We start from the raw sequence: 20,116 nt of genomic DNA on the forward strand, positions 1-20,116 counted from the left end.
GAAGGGGCAGTTAACAGATAACACAAACTGCTTTACATCACCAGCAATCACCGTTGAGAATTAGACACCCCCCCCCCCCGCTGTCTCTAAGGTATGTCCTCTTTGTGATGGTGTGGGGTTCTTCCTGGTACCCCTCAATCATCAGGCTTTTGAACCAAAGGGAATAATTTCACTCAACTTTACTTGGCCCATCACTAAAATCTTCCCATAACCAATAATAACCAATGGACCCAGATTCAAGGAGTCTTCATCTCATGTTCTCAATATTTATTGCTTATTCATGATCACTATTTTTCATTTTTGTATTTACACAGTTTGTTGGTACAGTTTGTACACTGCTTGAATGCCCAAGGTGGTGCAGTATTTCATTCATTCTTTTATAGTTATTATCCTATATATTTATTGGGTATGCCCATAAGAAATTGAATCTCAGGGTTGTATGTGATGACATATATGTACTTTGATAATAAATTTACTTTGAACTTCGTTCCAGTTTCCTCCCGCATTCCAAAGATGTGTGGGTAAGGGTTAGTGAGTTGTGGGTAAGGGTTAGTGAGTTGTGGGCATGCTATGTTGCCGCCGTTAATGTGGAAACTACCCAGCATAATCCTCGCACTGTGCTGGTCGTTGATGTGAAACAACACATTTTACTGTATGTTTTGACAAGTAAAGCCAATCTTTAAAACAAAATGGTGGTATGAACATTTCAATATTCTTCCCATCTCAATATGTTTTTCACAACTAACTGTATTAATGAATTAAACTGTAGCATATTGCTTCTGTAGAAAGTATTAGCAATGCTGATGCTGACTTGTCTGGGACCAAGCACACTAATACCTTTACAAAGAAGGCATGATAGAGCCTTAACTTTCTGAGAAGTTTGCACAGATTCAGAGTCCGTGGACCCCAGGGTGGGAACCCCTGATTTATTTTGAACATCCACAAGAAATGAATCCCAGGGTTGTATATGGTGACATGTAGGTACCTTTGATAATAAATTTACTTTAAACTTTGAATTTAAATACAATCTCAAAAAATTGTCTTTTGAAATACTTTCATGCATATAGTAGATACTAGGGCGAAATTTTGTCACTCCCTTTTGTCAACCCTTTGCTCTACAAGTTGGTCACAAAGTCATGACATTGTTACTGCTAATGAAAAGAAAATCAACTCACTGCCAGTCCATCAATGAGTTGAAAAACCCATTTCACTAAATGCACTCCAAACTGGGATAATCCTTTTCATACACTCTGCAGTAAGTGTTTTCTTGAAAAAAAGGAAGGCGCAAGGACACGCACACTGTGATTATATTTATTATCTACAGATTAATTTAATTGTGTAGACCTAGGTATAAAAGATTAATCCCCCTAAGAGGCAAAATGGATTCACAATGGAGCTCATTTCTTTTAGCAAGGATGAGTTTTATTATTTACAGAAGTACTCATGTGAATTACTGCCTCAGCTACCATAACAAAAGGTGGGCAAGTCTTTGTGTGGGGTTCAATATTTTACTGGCAGATTCGCCAAACCAAATAGCTACTATTTTGGCATTGCAAATCCAAAGCTAAATGGATTTCATGAAAAACTTATCAACAGTACACAGAACTGAATGTCATTTTAGCATTATATTTTAAAGAGCTGTCATTATCATATGAAAACATGCCTGCTCTTCAAATGAAAGCTAATCAGCTCCAGTTTCCATGGCTGCCACCAACTTCGGATTCTTTTTATGTACACAGATCTTGATCTCTTCTGATATGAAATACCAGTCATTTCTCCAAAAGCACTTGGGCCAACAAATAGGTTACCGCCCAAGTAAAATTACCATTACATTCCAGCTGGCAATGATTAAATCCTGTTTTCATTTGTAAAATGTGCTTCCCAGCATTCTCCCTTAGACATGCATCTTTGCAGGGAACATCACACAGCAGAAATACTTACCTTTCCTGCTGTTCTCTATTGTAAAGATAGTACTGTTAAACAAAGAGGGTCAGCTAGCTAAAAATATGTAATTGGAAACATAACTGTAGCAGAATTCAATCTTATTTGTCCCAGCACAGATCATCCAGTTAAGAGTTTAGGTACAAAAAGTAACAGAATACATAAACTCGCAGTATATTTAATTGATAAATAGCTAAGTTTAAACTTCTTTTCAGCAATCCTTAAACTATTATTCTAGGGCACAAATAAGCTATTGAAATTCATTATTTGCTCACCCGTTTCCCAAAATCCTTCATTTATATGCATTTAAAAAAAACTTGATCATACCTTTTCAACAAAGCACCTAAAAGTCCGAGACATTAATTTCACAAGAACTTGGTGTCTTTATAAAGTTATAAACTTGCTTAACATCAAAGCCATTTAGTTGCTGGTATTATCAATAATAGTATTTGCATGAAAAATGTGACATACTTACAGAAGCAGCATAGGGCTGTTGTTGCTGTCGCCTGCGGTTCAGATAATTACGTTCCAAAATAAAACACAGGCAGTAAAAGGCCATGACTCCCAGCAGCTGAATAATGATAACTGCCTGTCCCTGCCTGTATGGAAAAGTAGTAATGCCCTAGCAGTCCCAAGTCCAACCTTCTCAATGCAGGCAGCCGAGAATGGAACAGTGTAAGTAAACAGTTCAGCCGACAGCTTGACTGGTTTCTCTGCACACAGGCAAGCAGTCCAACTCAAAGCAAATGTTCACATTTGTTCAGCTTCCAGCCTGCGCTACTTCAGCCTGACGAATCTTCCTGTCCCACTTCCCCACCTCTCCATATTCCTGGAAGGAAACCGGACCAGCTTAAAAACAACTTACTGTGTAACCAACCTTGCGTAACGACACTAAAATATTTTTGTTCTAACTACACGGCCAAATAATTTTGTCAGTTTGCATTGAAATGAATGGTTTAACTACATCATTCAGCTTCCAGTTTACACTCTTTCAGAACAGAAACTCCATCTGCAGAATAGATTGGTGTTGCCATCAGGAAGGTGGTACAGGAGCCTCAGGACCCAACACCAGGTTCAGGAGCAGTTACTACCCCTCAACCACCAGGCTCCTGAACCGAAGAGGATAATTTCACTTGCCCCATCATTGAAATGTCCCCACAACCAATGGACTCACTTTCAAGGATTTTTCATCTCACGTTATCAATATTTATTGCTTATCTATTACTATTATTATTCTTTCTTTCCTTCTGTATTTGCACAATTTGTTATCTTCTGCACTCTGGTTAAACACCCAAGTTGGGCAGTCTTTGACTGATTCTGTTATGGTTATTATTCTATAGATTTATTGAGTATGCCCACAAGAAAATGGATCTCAGGGTTGCATATGGTGACATGTATGTATTTCGACAATAAATTTATATTGAATTTTGATTCCATTTTCTCTAATCTTTTGCTGCCTTGTTTGTAATAAGCAAATAAGCACCGGAATGTGTGGCGACAATTGTGGGCAGCCCCCATCACATCCTTGGGTGTGGGTGTGCTGGTTACCAATGCAAACAACGCATTTCACTGCATGTTTCAATATACATGTGATAATTCTGAATATACAATTTATTTTGGTTTAAGAATGAGAATAGGAGATTTTATTTTCATATACTGCGACATAATGTTGCCACTTGCGAATACAGGCAAGATGTCTCATAATGGAGTTCAAGCCAAGCACGCCACTTCGTGTTTGGGACAGGGAGGATGCAGCTGTGCACAAGCAGTTCCCCGCATTGTGACCGACAGGCAGGAAGAGAAGCAACGCTGTTCCAAAAGGAACAATGATCTGGACTTTGCTTGCTTGTGTTCAGATCTCAGTAATTGGTAACAGAACTGTATCAGTCGTACAGGAATGCAATTTGACTCTAGATACTGACGTGGTTAGGAGCGGGGGGAAGGGGATGTATTAGGAAGATGGAGAAAGGAAAAAAATGTTCTTTGGGCCAGTGTTAGGCAAAAATTTCTGCTGAATCTCACCCCACCATTCTTTTGCTATTCACAATTTAGCTGTTCCTATGCTTTCCTGGTCCAAAGGCCATGTTCACTTTGTTAATCATTGAAAACAGTTTCTTGTATCTTAATTTAAAGAGATACAGTAAATATTTAAAGGTTAACTTTATTTGTCACATGTAAAATGCGTTGTTTGCGTTGACGACTGACACAGTCCGAGGAGATACTGGAGCAGTCTGCAAGTGCCACCACGTTTCTGGCACCAAGACAGTGTGCCCACAACTTACTAACCAGTACATCTTTGGAATGTGGGAGAAAATCCACGCTGTCACAGAGAGACTATACAAACTCCTTACAGACAGCGGCAGGATCGATCCCCAATTACTGGCACTGTAAAGCATTACCCTAACCACTACACCACCGTGCCACCCCAAGTCCTGCACTAGGTTCTGGGCAACAATCTCTTGGCTCCACTCCAAGGGCACCTCAAGTTTATAGTTCTTGACCCCATGCTCCAATCCTTAATGGGCTTGCCTAACTCCGCCCAATACAACATAGAAATCTACAGCATATTACAGGCCCTTCGGCCCACAATGTTGTGCCGACCATGAAACTACTTAGAATTTCCCTAGCGCATACCCCTCTATTTTTCTAAGCTCCATGTACCTATCTAAAAGTCCCTTAAAAACCCTATTGTATCTCCCTCCACCACTGTTGCTGGCAGTGCATTCCATGCATCCACCACTCTCTGTGTGAAAAAGTTACCCCAGACATCCCCTTTGTACCTACTTCCAAGCTCCTTAAAACTATGCCCCCTCGTGTTAGCCATTTCAGCCCTGGGAAAAAGCCTCTGGCTATCTACACGATCAATGCCTCTCATCATCTTATACACCTCTATTAGGTCACCTTTCATCCTCTGTCGCTCCAAGGAGAAAAGGCCAAGTTCACTCAACCTATTCTCATAAGGCATGCTCTCCAATCCAAGCAACTTCCTCGTAAATCTCCTCTGCACCCTTTCTATAGTATCCACACTCTTTCTCCACGTCATCTTTTCTTTTTTCAGCTGCACAAATGCAAACATTCAGTGAGAAACAGGCTGGTATTGTTTACTCTCAGGACACTGAGATTCAGAACTCCACATTAAATTCCTTCCATTCAGATACTTCTTAAAACCTCTCTTTTTCAATATGAAATCTTTTTTAAGATTGGCTTTATTTGTCACATGTACATCGAAACATACAGTGAAATGCATTATTCATGTCAGCAATCAACACAGCCCAGAGATGTGCTGGGGGCATCCGGCAAGTGTTGCCATGCTTCTGGCACAAACATATCATGCTCATTACTTCCTAGCCCTAACCGTACGTCCTTGGAATGTGGGAGGAAACCACGCAGTCATGGAGAAACGTACAAACTCCTTACACACAGTGACAGGAGTTGAATCCCAATCGGTGATCACAGGCCACTGTTGAGGCGTGGATGAAATGACCGGAGAGACAGAGTCACTGGTAGATACAAAGCAGCTTCTTTATTCGACACAACAAGGTACAGCAGACATCATACGGATGGAGACGCTTTTGGTAGAAACGTCCGCTAGCCCAATGTGGGCTTGATATTTATATGCTAAACACAAAGGCAATCGCTACCTAAAAAGTTATAGACAATGCTTCCTTTTGAAGCTACATACAAAACATCACACCTTCTGACTTCATCCTTTCCTTCCGACGCCAACCTGTCTGGGTTGGTATCCACAGCCTTTAGGAATGCAAATTAAATCCACAATACATTTATTTGGTATTTTACGTGCTAACATAGAAGGCAATTCATATCTATGAAGTATAGATAATACTGTCTTTAAAACTACCCGTAAACTTCACACTTCCATTCCCAGCATCTGGCTAGTATCCCGATATTCACAGCTTTTAGGAAATGCGTTGTTGTGAACTCAATCCACAGTACTTTGTCGAATAGAAGGCTGGTGGCCAGAGTCATTTAGGTGTAAATGAATCATCTACCCAAAAGCTCACTCTAACAGCCACTACACAGTAGACGTTTAGTCATCCATCCTAATGTCATCCTCTCTGATTTCGTCTACCGAAGTTTGAGTACTTGCTTATACTTAGTAGTAAGAATAGAGAACACCATTTATTATGTCTCCACTGCATTCACACAATGCCAGAAAATACAGATTAGCCATACAATGAGTCAAAGCAGCAAGATTCTTATTCTTATAAAGAATCCAGAAGTTCAAAATGTACAAGCATACAACTTTCTGAATATATATTTCTCAAATAGAATGAGGCAAGGTCTTTTTTGGACAAGTTACCACCAGTTAGACTATCTGATCTATGAGACATTTGAATAGTTAATAGCCAGAATAGAAACTAATAGCTTTCTTAATGAGGGATATATGCAAATAAATGGGAGAATCAAAAATAATACACACAAATCGACCATTAAGCTTCTGTGGTATCTTACAACCAGCTAAATGATAAATTTACTGAAAGCAGTCCACATACAATTACGTACAAATTCTTCAAGAAACTCATCAACAAAAGGGTGAATGCTATAAATATACTTTGGTATATCCATCAATTATTGGAAGATCATATTTGGATTAAAACTGTATAAAAGAATGAGGTATTTGAATATGGGACGCAAATACACAAAAAACACAATCACAAATTGCAATCCCCATAAATTGTGTCAATGTTAACAAAGAAAAAACTAATATTTTTCATCTGACAAGATTATTTAGAAGATAATATTCTCAATTTTCTCACTTATTGAAAACAGATGGTCTCATCTGCATAGCAAACACAAAGCCTCATAGGATATTTCAGTTTTACACATAAATCATAACAGAATTCTGTGGGTATCGTGAAAATAACACAGGTGCCAGACTATGCAAGTGGCATTCATATCAAATTCTAAAACTAAATCAAATGGAAGCATAAGTAGTCTCAGTTAGCATAGAAATAGACTCATTGGTTACTTTAAGGTACTCCTATTTATTAATTCAGATCTCTAACTAGAGGGTAATGTGGTAATAACTCAATGCAGATATGGTCAAGAGGTTCAGGCCAAACATCAGAAAGGGAAGAAGTGTGATCTAAGTGATTTTGACTTAGATTGTTGGTGCCGGACGGAGTGGTTTGAGTATCTCAGAAACTGCTGACCTCCTGGAGTTTTCACACACAATAGTCTCTACAGCAGGGGTTCCCAACCTTTTTTTATGCCATGGACGCCTACCATTAACTGAGGGGTCCATGGATCCCAAGTTAAGAACCGCTGCTCTAGAATATACAGAGAATGGTGCAGAAACCGAAAACACATTTAGTGAGCAGTAATTCTGTGGGTGTAAATGCCTTGTTAATGAGAGACTTAAGAGTTAAAGTCTGTCCCGAACCTTATAGGCTCATCAGGCCGGTGCTTATGCCAGTTTCCGTGGCATGAAGCGACTGGGAGTACGAGACCCCCCGCATTTTGCCGGTACCTATTTTCAGCTGGGTGGACTGGAGCAGTGCGTGGTTAAGTGTCTTGCTCAAGGACACAACATGCTACCTCGGCTGGGGCTCGAACTCATGACCTTCAGATCGCTAGTCCAACACCTTAACCACTTGGCCACGTGCCATATTGTTAATGACAGAGGTCAGAGGAACATGGCCAGACTGGTTCAAGCTGACAGGAAGACAACAGTAACTTAAATAACAAGGTGTTTCAACTGTGGTGTGCAGAAGAACATCTCTGACCACACAACACATTGAACCTTGAAGTAGATAAGCTACAGCAGCAGAAGACCACGAACATACACTCAACGGCTACTTTATTAGCTACTTGTTGTACCCAATAAAGCGGACACAATGTCAGATTTTTAGTACAACTCACCCATGGCAACTAAGATGTCTAGTTTTAAAACTGATAGTGAGGATGGAAATACGAAGTGGGTAATAAAAATTGTAATAAAAAAAGCTGGAGTAATCCATTGGATATTTATATAAATGGATAAGAGGAATTTGTCAAAAATGCTTCCTAATTGGCATTGTGAGGACTCATCTTGTTCATAGCAAAATGAAGCTTGATCAATACACACTTGTAATTATCTTGTGCACTATTGCTACAGAAACATCTCTTTACTCACTTAGAAGTACAATACTGCTCACAGTACATATGCAACCATTTTTAGAAATATTTAAAATAAACTCCTCTGTGAATGATGCAGTTTTTGTCATGTCGATGCTGCAGCCATATTTAGCATTATATTATCAAATGATTCCCCCTTCAAATCTGGATGTTGGTCAACAAAGAGATGCTGTGGAGCTAGATCTGGCTACCTGATTAGAGTCCATCACAAACTGATCACAATAGGTAAACATACTCAAATTAAACACGCAAACAACAGGAATTCCTCAGATGCTGGAAATTCAAGCAACACACATCAAAGTTGCTGGTGAACGCAGCAGGCCAGGCAGCATCTCTAGGAAGAGGTACAGTCGACGTTTCAGGCCGAGACCCTTCGTCAGGACACAGTGTGTTGCTCAAATTAAACACGCGTGATTGTGCCATGCCTGGCTTGTTCAATGTGTGATCGGGGTTAAGATGATTTGCTTAATATTACTGCATTATATTCATTGCTTTTGATTAATAGTAATGTATATTTATTTTTGGTTCTTTTAAAGTTAGGTTAAATACGGAAAAAAATAATAATTGTTCACAAGCTCAGTCAGGTTCAAATTGGACATGATCAAGTCAGGTTTAAATTTTACACCCAAACATGTTCGGAACTAGCAGCTGCAGAGAGTGAAACTTATTCTTCTATTTGTGGCCAATTGATTTTTGAACCAAACAAGAAGCAAAGGATATATATGATATACACAAGTAACAATGCGTTTCCTCCCAGTGGTCTGGTCGTTCAACAAATAAACTTAATCATATCAACAGAGGAAATGGCAAGACCAAGATCTGGGAACTGCAAAAATAATGAACACCAATTGCAAACTGAATTAAATATAACAAACTACATTCCTATTTCAGAGGGATATGTATTCAAGCAGTTCAATTTTTAAACTGAAGGAAGCCTGTCTCTTGATTTTAAACATAAGTTCAGCATCAGTTCTGACTTCAAACAGTTCCTTAATATAGAGCAACTCATTTACCCCAAGATAACAGAAGGATAATGACATTTAAGGGGAGTATTTTCCAGTGTCATGTAGCATCCTCCTTCTTATATAAAATAAACACTCATGCAAGAATCTGATAACATTGTTTTGTCATCCTGTTTTTTTTTGTAACTTGCATTGTGTCTAAAAGGCAAGGTCCTGCACCTTTACTAGGACGCTGGAGGGTACCATTGATAGGAAACAAACCCATACAGTTTGCAACAACTTCACTGAAAGTAATCCATGCAGAGACCAACTAAGTGTCCTAGACAGACTACTGACAGAGTTGAGGCAATCATCTTTAGTACATTTGATTTGGGTGTTCCCATTTCTTACACAGTTAAAATCCCATCACATAGGGTTCCCAACAATTCTTAAACAAAGATACAATGGATTTAGATCTCATAATTTCCTCCATAAAATTAAAAGAACTATTTTTCCCCACACATTGAGCTCTTATTTTAATTTACTGTCATGTATAGCACAAAACCGTACAGCATTCACAGGTTATTAAAATATGGAAATATCTTATTCCACTTGAGAGATACTATTGTCCTGTCACAACAATGGTAACCCATGGATGCCATTGCTATAAATTGGTGGTTACTCAGGTGAACATAGACCCTTTAGAACAGTTATTGTTTATTCAGTGCATGTGACATTATATATTCATATGCAGCTTTAAATTAATTCAAGATACTTTGGCAACTGTTAAGCGAGAAGTCACACATGCATAAAACCATTTTTAATTTTCCTTGGTGTAAATTACTAAGTAGCATGCAATTACATTTCACCGAACACATACGAGCTGAATTTTTTATCTGACCAAGGCAATGAGAATAAGCCTCTCCCAGTTATGTTATAATTTCTATAGTTTTTTTTTAAAACAAAGTTTGTTCCTTTTCTATGTTCTTGATACATAGAAATTTGATGATGACAATTAATTCCAGGTCAGGTTGAATATTGGATGTACAGTACCATGCAGAAGTCTTAGGTACCCTAGATTTTTTATAACAAATTTTGTTTTGGATGTTTATTTTCTGTTTTCTGCATTAGTGTATCAGTAGAAAAGAGCAAATTTTAAATTTCCAAACACTCATTTTCCAAAAAAATTAAATGCTACAGAGAAACCTTTGTATTTTGTTGAAGAAAGTACCATATTAAGTAACAGACCGCTTTTCAAATAAAAGCTTGATTACTTTGTAGATATATAGCCCAGTGCATGATTAAACTAAGATAATAAACATGTGCTAATGATCAATGACATAATAAGTTAAATGAACTAACCTGATTAACTGAAACAGAAACAGGTGTAGAAGGAATCAAACAAAATCAAGGACAACCAAACTAATAGGGAAGGGTGTGGCAGATATGACAGTTTAAACTTCAAACCATCAATTCTTACAACATGGCAAGAGTGGGTAGAGCAACAAGACAAGAAGTGATCATCCTGTATCAGAAAGGTCTCTCCCAAGCAAAAGTTTCACGGCAGACAGGAGTTTCAAGATATACTGTCCGAAGAAGCACAAAGAAATGGGCAAGGTTGAGGACCAGAGATGCAGTGGTCACTCCTGGATACTGAGTGCAGCAGGGTGAGCGATACACCAAACTGACCTCCCTTCTAAATCAGTAGAAGTCCAGCACTGCTATCAGCTCTAAACTCACAAAAACCACCGGAACCCAAGTACACCTCTCTACAGTCTGGGGAAGGCTTGTCAGAAGTGTTCTTTATGGAAGAGCTGCTGCTTTAAAAAAAATCATTCCTCTGAAACGGAAACAAGGCCAAGAGACTTACCTACGCACAAAAACACAAGAACTGGGGTGATGAAGAATGGCAGCAAGTACTCTGGACTGATGGTCAAAATTTGAAATTTTTGGCTTAAGCAGGAGGCAGTTTATCCATAGAAGAGCTGGAGAGTGCTACATGGATGAGTGTCTGCAGCCAACAATGAAGCTAAATGGAAGTTTGCTGCAGGTTTGGAGTTGCAATTCGTTAAATGGAGTTGGTGACCTGGTCAGAATTAATAGAATCCTCAATGCTGAGAAGTACAAGCAGATTCTCATCTATCACACAACACCATCAGGGAGGCATCTGATTCGTCCCAACTTCAATCTGCAGCAGGACAAATGGCCCCAGACACATGGCCAAGGTCATAAAGAACTATTTGCAGTGAAAAGAACAACAAGGAATTCTGCAACAGATGGTATGGTCTCCACAGAGCCCTGATCCCACATCTTGGAGGCTGTCTGGGATTACCTGCAGAGACGGAAGCAAGTAAGGCAGCCAAAGTCAGCGGAAGAACTGTGACAAGTTCTCCAAGATGCCTAGAACAACTGACCAGCCGATTTTCTTATAAAACTACACAACAGTTTACTGAAGGGAGTTGATGCAGTTTTAAAGGCAATGGGTGGTCACAACAAATATTGATTTGATTTAGTTTTTACTGTTTACTGTGATTTATAGTAATTTTTTGATATTTAGAAACTTTTCAGTTCATTATTTTTGAAAGCATCTTCACTTTACAGAATTTTTTTACACGTGCCTAAGACTTTTGCATAGTACTGTATGTGAACATGAAACAAAATCTTAATTAACTATAAACTATGTTTGATTTTCATTCACATCTTAGATTTTTAAAGTAGACTTTGTAACTTGTAATACATCCTCTGTTTTATCCCTGGCTGATCATAAAACACAATATTGCATTTTATGGAACATGCTCTTGCTGACATTTTACTCCAGCTGTGATTCATAGGAAAAAGGAAAAGCTAAGAAACCAGTCACTTGAAATGGCCTCTGATGCTCAGACATCTGCACAGCTCTGCTTCCCAACATGTGAACAATACCTGACTTGAAGCCAAGTACCACAATCAGCATGGAAGTAACACCCAATAGACTGACTGATTATTATTCACTAATGTGCAGGGCATGTGAATGGATTTAGAATCAAGGGTCACAAGCACAGCAGGAGCATCAAGCAATAAAATAACGAACTGTTACTCAACTTCATTATTTATGGGCTGTGTTGTATAACGTAGACGATTGTGGTCTTTCCATGACCATGACTTTTCTTGGCAATTTTTTTTTGTACAGAAGTGGTTTGCCATTGTTTCTTCTGGATAGTGTCCTTACAAGATGGTGACCCCAGTCATTATCAATACTCTTCAGAGACTGTCTGCCTGGTGATATGTACTAGCTGCTCATATGACCATCTACTACCCACTCCCATGGCTTCATGTGTCCCTGATTGGGGACTAAGCTGGTGCTACACCTTGTCCAAGCATGACCTCCAGGTTAGCAGAGGGAAGTAATGCCTTGCTCCTCCTTTTGCTGGAGTTCGCCTAGTGATCCGAAGGTCGCTAGTTTGAGTCTCAGCTGTGGCAGAGTGTTTGTGTCCTTGAGCAAGGCACTTAACCACACATTGCTCTGGTGTCTGTGCGAGTAGTGGCGCCCCACACAGACTTCCAATCTGTGCCTTGTAAGGCATGAAAATGCCCGACGCAGGCCTCTCATGGTCTGAGTCGATGTTCCCCCTCTATGTAATCTTTATCCAAAGCACTGATATGTACTGTGATCAACTGCAACAAATTCCCACAGGCTAACTAATACTAACTCCAAGCAGACTGAACAAAAACTACCTCTGCTGGCAACTTTTAACAAGTTAACCTCTGTTTGGAATCTCACATATACATACATAGAATTTTTAAAAATCTGTATGGAGTAGTTGTAATGTTGAAACAATCTCTTCAAAATACACCATCAAAACTTAGCAAACCAGAATACTGCAGATTTGGGAAATGGATGATCTTGGTGGGAATGACATTGTGGCCATCACTGAATCATGGCTGAAGGACAGTTTAGTTGGGAGCAGAATGTCCAAGGTTACGCATTGTATCGGAGGGATAAGAAGATAGGCAGAGGTGTTTGTGTGGCTCTGCTGGTAAAGAATGGCATTGACTTATTAGAAAGATGTGACATAGGATTGGAAGATGTTGAATCCTTGTAGGTTGAGTTAAGAAACTGCAAGGGTAAAAGTACCCTGATGGCAGTTAAATACTGGACTCCAAACAGTAGCTGGGATGTGGACTACAGATTACAATGGAAAATAGAAAAGGCATATCAAAAGGGCCATGATAGTCATGGGAGATTTTAACACGTAGGTAGATAGGGAAAATCAGGTTGGTAATGGATCCCTCGAGAATGAATTTGTTGAATGCCAACAAGATAGCTTTTTAGAGCAGTTTGTCGTTGAGTCTACTAGGGGATCAGCTATACTGGGCTGGGTGTTGTGTAATGAACTGGAGGTGATTAGGGAGCTTAAGGTAAAGGAACCCTTAGGAAGTAGTGATCACAATATGATTGAGCTTAACTTGAAATTTGATAGGGAGAAAGTAAAGTCTGGCATAGCAGTATTTCAGTGGAGTTAAGGGAATTACACTGGTGTGAGAGACGAGTAGGCCAAAGTAAATTGGAAGGAGATGCTGGCTAGGATAACAGCAGAGCAGCAATGGCTTGAGTTTCTGGGAAAAATGAGGAAGGTGTAAGATACATGTGTTCCAAAAACAAAGAAATACTGGAATGGCAAAATAGTACAACTGTGGCTGAAAAGGGAAGTCAAAGCTAATGTAAAAGCAAAAGAGAGTGCATACAAAGCAAAAGAGAGGGCATACAAAGCAAAAAAGAGCAGAAAGATAGAGGATTGGGAAGCTTTTTAAAAACCTGCAGAAGACAACTAAAAGAATCATTAGGAGGGAAAAGATGAAATATGAAAGCAAGGTAGCAAACAATATTAAGGTGGCTAGAAAAAGCTTTTTTAAGTATATAAATATATAAAAAAAGAGACGAGAGTAGATATGGGACTGCTAGAAAATTAGGCTGGAGAAATAATAAGAGATGGCAGGTAAACTAATGAGTATTTTGCATCAGTCTTCAGTGTGGAAGACTGGCAGTGTGCCAGGTGTTGAAGGGTGTGAAGGAAGAGAAGTGACTGCAGTTACTATTACAAGGGGGAAGGTGTTCAAAATTCTGAAAGACCTAAAGGTGCATAAATCACCCAGAACTGCACCCTAGGGTTCTGAAAGAGCTAGTCGTAGAGATTGTGGAGGTATTAGTAATGATCTTTCAAAAATCATTAGACTCTGTCATGGTGCCAGAGGATTGGAAAATTGCAAATATCACTCCACTCTTTAAGAAGAGAGGGAGGCAGCAGAAAGGAAATTATAAACCACAGTGGTTAGGAAGATGTTGAAGTCAATTGTTAAGGATGAGGTGATGGGAGTACTTGGTGACACTGGACAAAACAGGACAAAGTCAGCATGGTTTCCTTAAGGGAAAAATCTTGCTTCTTTTTATGCTGTATATCAATGATTTAGAAAATGGAATAGATGGCTTTGTTGCCAAGTTTTCAGATGATACGGAGATTGGTGGAGGGACAGGTAGTGTTGAGGAAACAGGAGGGCCACAGATTGACTTAAGCAGATTAGGAGAATGGGTAAGAAAATGGCAAATGAAATACAATGTTGGAAAATGCATGGTGATGGTAAAGACATGTTAGCATTCATTTCAAGAGGTCTAGAATACAAGAGCAGGGATGTGATGGTGAGGCTTCATAAGGCATTGGTAAGGCCTCACCTTGAGTATTGTGAACAGTTTTGGGCTCTTCATCTTAGAAAAGATGTGTTGGCACTGGAGAGGGTTCAGAGGAGGTTCACAAGGATGATTCTGGGAATGAAAGGGTTACTGTATGAGGAACGTTTGATAGCTCTGGGCCTTTATTCTCTGGAATTCAGAAGGATAAAAGATACAAATGTTGAAAGGACGTTTCCCATGGTGGGGGAGTCTAGGACAAGAGGGAACAGCCTCAGGATAGAGGGGTGTCCATTTAATACAGAGATGCAGAGAAATTTCTTTAGGAAGAGAGTGGTGAATTTGTGAAATTTGTTACCACAGTCAACTGTGGAGGCCAGGTTGTTGGGTGTTTTTAAGGCGGAGATTGATAGGTTCTTGATTAGCCACAGCATCAAAGGCTATAGAGAGAAGGCCGGGGAGTGGGGCTGAGGAGAGGGGAAAAGGATCAGCCATGATTGAATAGCGGAGCAGACTCAATGGACTAAATGGGCTAATTCTGCTCCCATGTCTTAAGGTCTTATGGAAACAAAAACAGAGAATGCTGTAAGTTTTCAGCAGGTCAGGCAGCATCAGGTTACACACCTTAAATCACAGCTTCAAAAAAAAAGAGAGGACTTGTCTTAAGTTGCAGAGACATGATGGTGAACATTTCCGATAGGATGCAGATCAAAGCACCAATTACTTTACAGAAACTACTTCCGCAGATTGGTACATAGACAAACTGAAATCAAGGTGCCGATGCATCTGAGGGAGTAAAAGGCTGGGGTTATTTGAAATCGTTGAAATTTAGTCATGATTAAGCAACGTTCTCTGTTTATGTTTTAGCATTCAGAGTTTTAATCAATAAAAATTTTCGATGCAATCAAGGTATGTCTATAAATGGACATGAATACCTAAACAATGTCCAGGTTTCTACAAAAGGGAGTTCTAGGCTATTGAAGTGAAAACACAAACTGCAAATGTCAAAAGTTTAATCAGCTCTGTCAAGCATTTCAACCCGTCTTTTAAAAAAAAAAATCAGTAAATGATTGAAATACCTAACAAGTCTGGCAGCATCTACGGAAAACGAAACATTTTCGTATGACAGCTTTTCATTCTCATCCATCTGTGTAAAAAGAAACTCAATGCTCTTACCAGCTCATTTCTCAGCTGAGTGGGAAATCAACCAGCCAGAACATGAAGATTCCCAAAATGATCTCTGGTACTTCAAAACTTAATACAAACTGTAGAGAAACATTAAATTTTGAAATAAAAATAAGATATATTTAGAGAATTATGAGCCAAATTAATTTTGCAGTTAAATTTTAATTATACAAGTTATCCTCCATTCTGATCAACAAGCGCTAAAACTTAGGCCTCTGTACCTCCCTCTGCAACTGCATCCTTGAATTTCTCACCTGGAGATCACAGTCTGTGCGGAAACAACATCTCTTCCTCGTTGACAATCAACACTGGCGCACCTCAAGGATGCATGCTTAACACACTGCTCTACTCTCTCTACATCCATCTATAAATTTGCAAACGACACAAATATTGTCAGCAAGATTTCAGATGGTGATAGATCAGCTGGTTGAGTGATGTCGCAACAACAACCTTGAACTCAAAGTTAGTAAGACCAAGGAATTGATGGTGGACTTCAGGAAGCGGAATTTGGGGGAACACATTCCAGTTCTCTTCAAGGGGTCAGAAGTGGAAAGGGTGAGCAGTTTCAAGTTCCAGGGTGTCAACGTCTCGGAGCATCTATTCTGGGCCCAACATACTGATGCAATTATAAAGAAAACTGCGGCTATATTTCATTAGGAGTTGGAGGTTGATTTGCATGTCACCAAAGACGCAAGTAAATTTCTACAGATGTACTGTGGAGAGCATTCTAACTGGTTGCATCACCATCTGGTAGGCAGAGGCTATGGCACAGGATCAGAAAAAGCGGTAGGAAGTTGTAAACTCGGCCAGCTCCATCATGGGTACCAACCTCCCCAGCATCCAGGACACTTTCAAAAGGCGATGCCTTAAAAAAACAGCATCCATCATTAAGGACCCCCATCACTCAGGGCATGCCCTCTTCTCATTGCAACCATCAGGGACGTACAGGGGCCTGAAAACATTTCAGGAACAGCTTCTTTCCCTCTGCCATCAGTTCCGAAAGGACAATGAACCCGTGAAAACTATCTCAGCATTTAATTTTTGTTCTATTTATTTAAGTTAATTTTTTTTGCATTACTTATTTAATTTAATTTTTCATGTGCATTAATTTTTGTAATTTATAGTTTTTAACATGTATTGGAATGTGCTGCTGCTGCAAAACAAATTTCACGACATATGCCAGTGATATTAAATGTGATTCTGATTAATCAAGACGACCAGATATTTATTAAGATAATTACTGCATCTCAAATTTGTCTTCTATAAATAATTAGTTCAGAATAGTGACAAGTAAACCCAATCAATTTCAAGGCATTTAATGAAGTAATATCTGTTGGCTCTAAGGATGATATAACATCCCAGCTATAATGTTCTGGATTCATTCTGGTTTATACCAAAACTTGTATCCTCCCATTTATGATGGACTAAACTAGTTACTTCTTTGACTCCACACACAATTAGTTAAAACTACAGAATGCGTGCCATTCCATCTCTATGGAGTGGTTAGATCAATCATTACACTGAAACCTCAAGCAAAATGTATGGTCATTTTCCAAGAGAACCACAGATTAACAAACAAGTCAGTAAATAAATAGATCATACGCTATCACTCAGAAGCTCATGCATTTTTCTGCAACTCAAAAATATTTCTCTATTCCTGCTCAAAATTCAGACAACTAGCTCATATAATGCCTTGAGGTTCTACTAGAGAAACTCAGGGCCTATGGGAACATATTATAATGAAAGACAATGTGCAGGGTGAGGATTGAACAACATTAGACACAAATTTGGACCCAAAGAGCAGAGCTTTGAATAATCACAAGTTTAAGGATTTCAGTTTGAGGCAGGGGTTTCCACCCTTTTTATGCCATGGATGCTCTACCATTTACTGAGGGGTCTGTGGGGAGCCTTGATTTGAGAGAACCTTGACAGAAGTACATTGAGGCGCGTCTCAGTGGACATACCAACATTTAGTCCAAAGATCCTTATAGGAGGCAACATGATATTAATGTTGGAAACAGCTTGAAGTGGGGGGGGGGGCGGTGGAGGTAAGGATAGGGGGCGGGTATGATACAGAAACAATGATTTAGGCTCATGAAACAAGGCCATCTAATCCTTTGGCCACATTTGGAAAGGTAATAATAGAATTAGTTTAGTGTGACCCTTTCAAGAGAAATTGGGAAAAGGTTACAGGAAGATGGCAGGCAGCCATGATGGAATGGCGGAGCAGACTCGATGGGCCAAATGATCTGATTCTGCTCCTATGTCTTATGGTCTAAAGAGTCAACTGTTTCACAGGCTATACATTTTAAAAAAATTGATTAAATTGGTAATCATAAATTGATCATGTTTTAATTGTCCAGTACACTGTAGTCCTTACAATACTTGGCGCATAATTAGAAGTAACTGCTTAGGAACAAACAAAACATTGTAATGACTTTACCCCAAATTAATGTCTGTGGAAGATTTTCCGTATGATTACCTCACTACTGTTAAAATGAACATCTTTCAAGTTCAACCGATAATTTAAACAAAGGAAGATCAGTTATTCTTATCCATCCAAATATAGTTGCTTTCCATTATAGCCAAATCAAACAGAAGCTTCCGGTAAAAGAATTTTAAAAACTAAACCAACAACAAATGTTCTTTCTATTCTCCTAAATACTTCTCATCAAAGCTACTGAAATAGGAACTGCAGTCAACTAAGAGTAACACTACTGGACTACTTAAATCATGACTAAATTCCCCATCATCAGGGTCACAGCTTATGCTCTCTTCTCGCTGCTGCCATCAAGAAGGTGGTATATGGGAGCCTCAGGACTCACACCACCAGGTTCAGGAACAGTTATTACCCCTCAACCATCAGGCTCTTGAACCAAAGGGGATAACTACACAGAACTTCGCTTGCCCCATCAAATGTTCCCACAACCTATCGACTCACTTTCATGGATTCTTCGTCTCAGGTTCTCGATATTTATTGCTTGCTTGCTTATTTATTTATTTATTTATTATCGTTGACTTCTTTTTTTTCTTTCTTTCTTCTTCTATTTGCACAGTTTGTTGTCTTTTGCATATTGGTTGTCTGTCCTGCTGGTGCAGTATTTCACTGATTCTATTATGGTTACTGGACTTATTGAGTACACTTGCAAGAAAATGAATCTCAGGGTTGTATATGGTGATATATATGTATTTTGAAAATAAATTTACTTTGAACTTTGAATTTAAAAATTGCATAAACAAAATATACCTGAGTGGTGATCAATATATAAAGTTACAATTTTTCTCCAATTTTGAAAATGCTCTGTATAATTTTATTAATTCTCAGTGAGGTTAGGAAAATGGAGATGATCTTCAATCTGTGGTAATTTCTATTACAAACTAGTTAGCATTAGGTTAATTATCACTAATAATCAGCCTACACTTCCAACCATCCCTTTTGGTCAAGATGGAAAAAAATAGCAAGACTAAGTGTCTATAGGACACAGCATTGTGATGAACCTCAGGAGATAGCAGGTTTGAAAATTCTGGAATGCTGTAGGTGCCTTTAACCCCTCTCAACAAGTAAACAAAAGTCCTGGGCAGTTAAGACTGGTGAAACACAAAAGGAAAACACAAGTTTTGTGAAATTAACAACGAACTCTTGACTCGTTGATTCAATCCAAGAACCTTCTCTTTCAAGGGAGGACCAGCATTGCATATAAGGAAAATTTAAAAATAGCTTGCAGTTATTTATTCCGTTTAAGTATTCAGGTAAAAATTCCCAATATTCTCCCATCAGATTTTGTACGAAACTACTAAGTAGGTTATTTCAATGTCACTTTTATCAATGCTTCATCTAAATCTCTACTGGATTTAAACTATAAATTACAAGTGAGTCTGCATGCTAAGTAGTAACTAAATTAATTTTGTTGGTTCATGATCTGGCTTAAAACCACCTTGAAAACAAGGAGGTAAAGTCTACAGGAGGTGGGACTGAGTGGAATGAATTCATTCTGTAGGATTGGAAGACAGAAAAACTCAGTTAAGGTCATTGTGTTCAGCTGAATTTCATCTTGTGGGTTTTAATTTGTAATTGGTACTTAAGTAGGATAGTCCAGATATATTGTATATTTTCAGTAGAAAGCTAAATGCAACAATATTGACATTTTCATATTAATGCTGCTGTCTGGAATCAGGAGGACATTGCTTAAGAGGCAAATTCCAGTGTTAACACTCTAAATGCAATTTGTCTATTCTTGTCAGAAGTTTT

General features: G+C 38.9%; 1 protein-coding gene across 9 annotated transcripts in view; it reads right to left on the reverse strand.

The window, feature by feature from the left end:
* The window catches only part of LOC134359795 (disabled homolog 2-interacting protein-like), a 609,971-nt gene that overhangs the window by 119,124 nt on the left and 470,731 nt on the right, over positions 1-20,116 (reverse strand). Inside the window, exon 1 of one of the 9 annotated variants that reach the window (XM_063073447.1) lies at positions 2,413-2,763. The exons of 7 other annotated variants lie outside the window; for them this stretch is intronic. Coding sequence is in view for 1 of the 2 variants with exons in the window: in XM_063073445.1 (XP_062929515.1) it covers positions 2,417-2,427 (11 nt within the window). In the remaining variant the exon portion in view is untranslated. Of the gene's footprint in view, positions 1-2,412; positions 2,764-20,116 lie in introns of those variants that run through there. One more of the 9 variants, XM_063073445.1, reaches the window with a different exon arrangement.

Source organism: Mobula hypostoma, chromosome 21 (genome assembly GCF_963921235.1).
Source record: "Mobula hypostoma chromosome 21, sMobHyp1.1, whole genome shotgun sequence".
Classification (NCBI taxonomy): Eukaryota; Metazoa; Chordata; class Chondrichthyes; order Myliobatiformes; family Myliobatidae; genus Mobula; species Mobula hypostoma.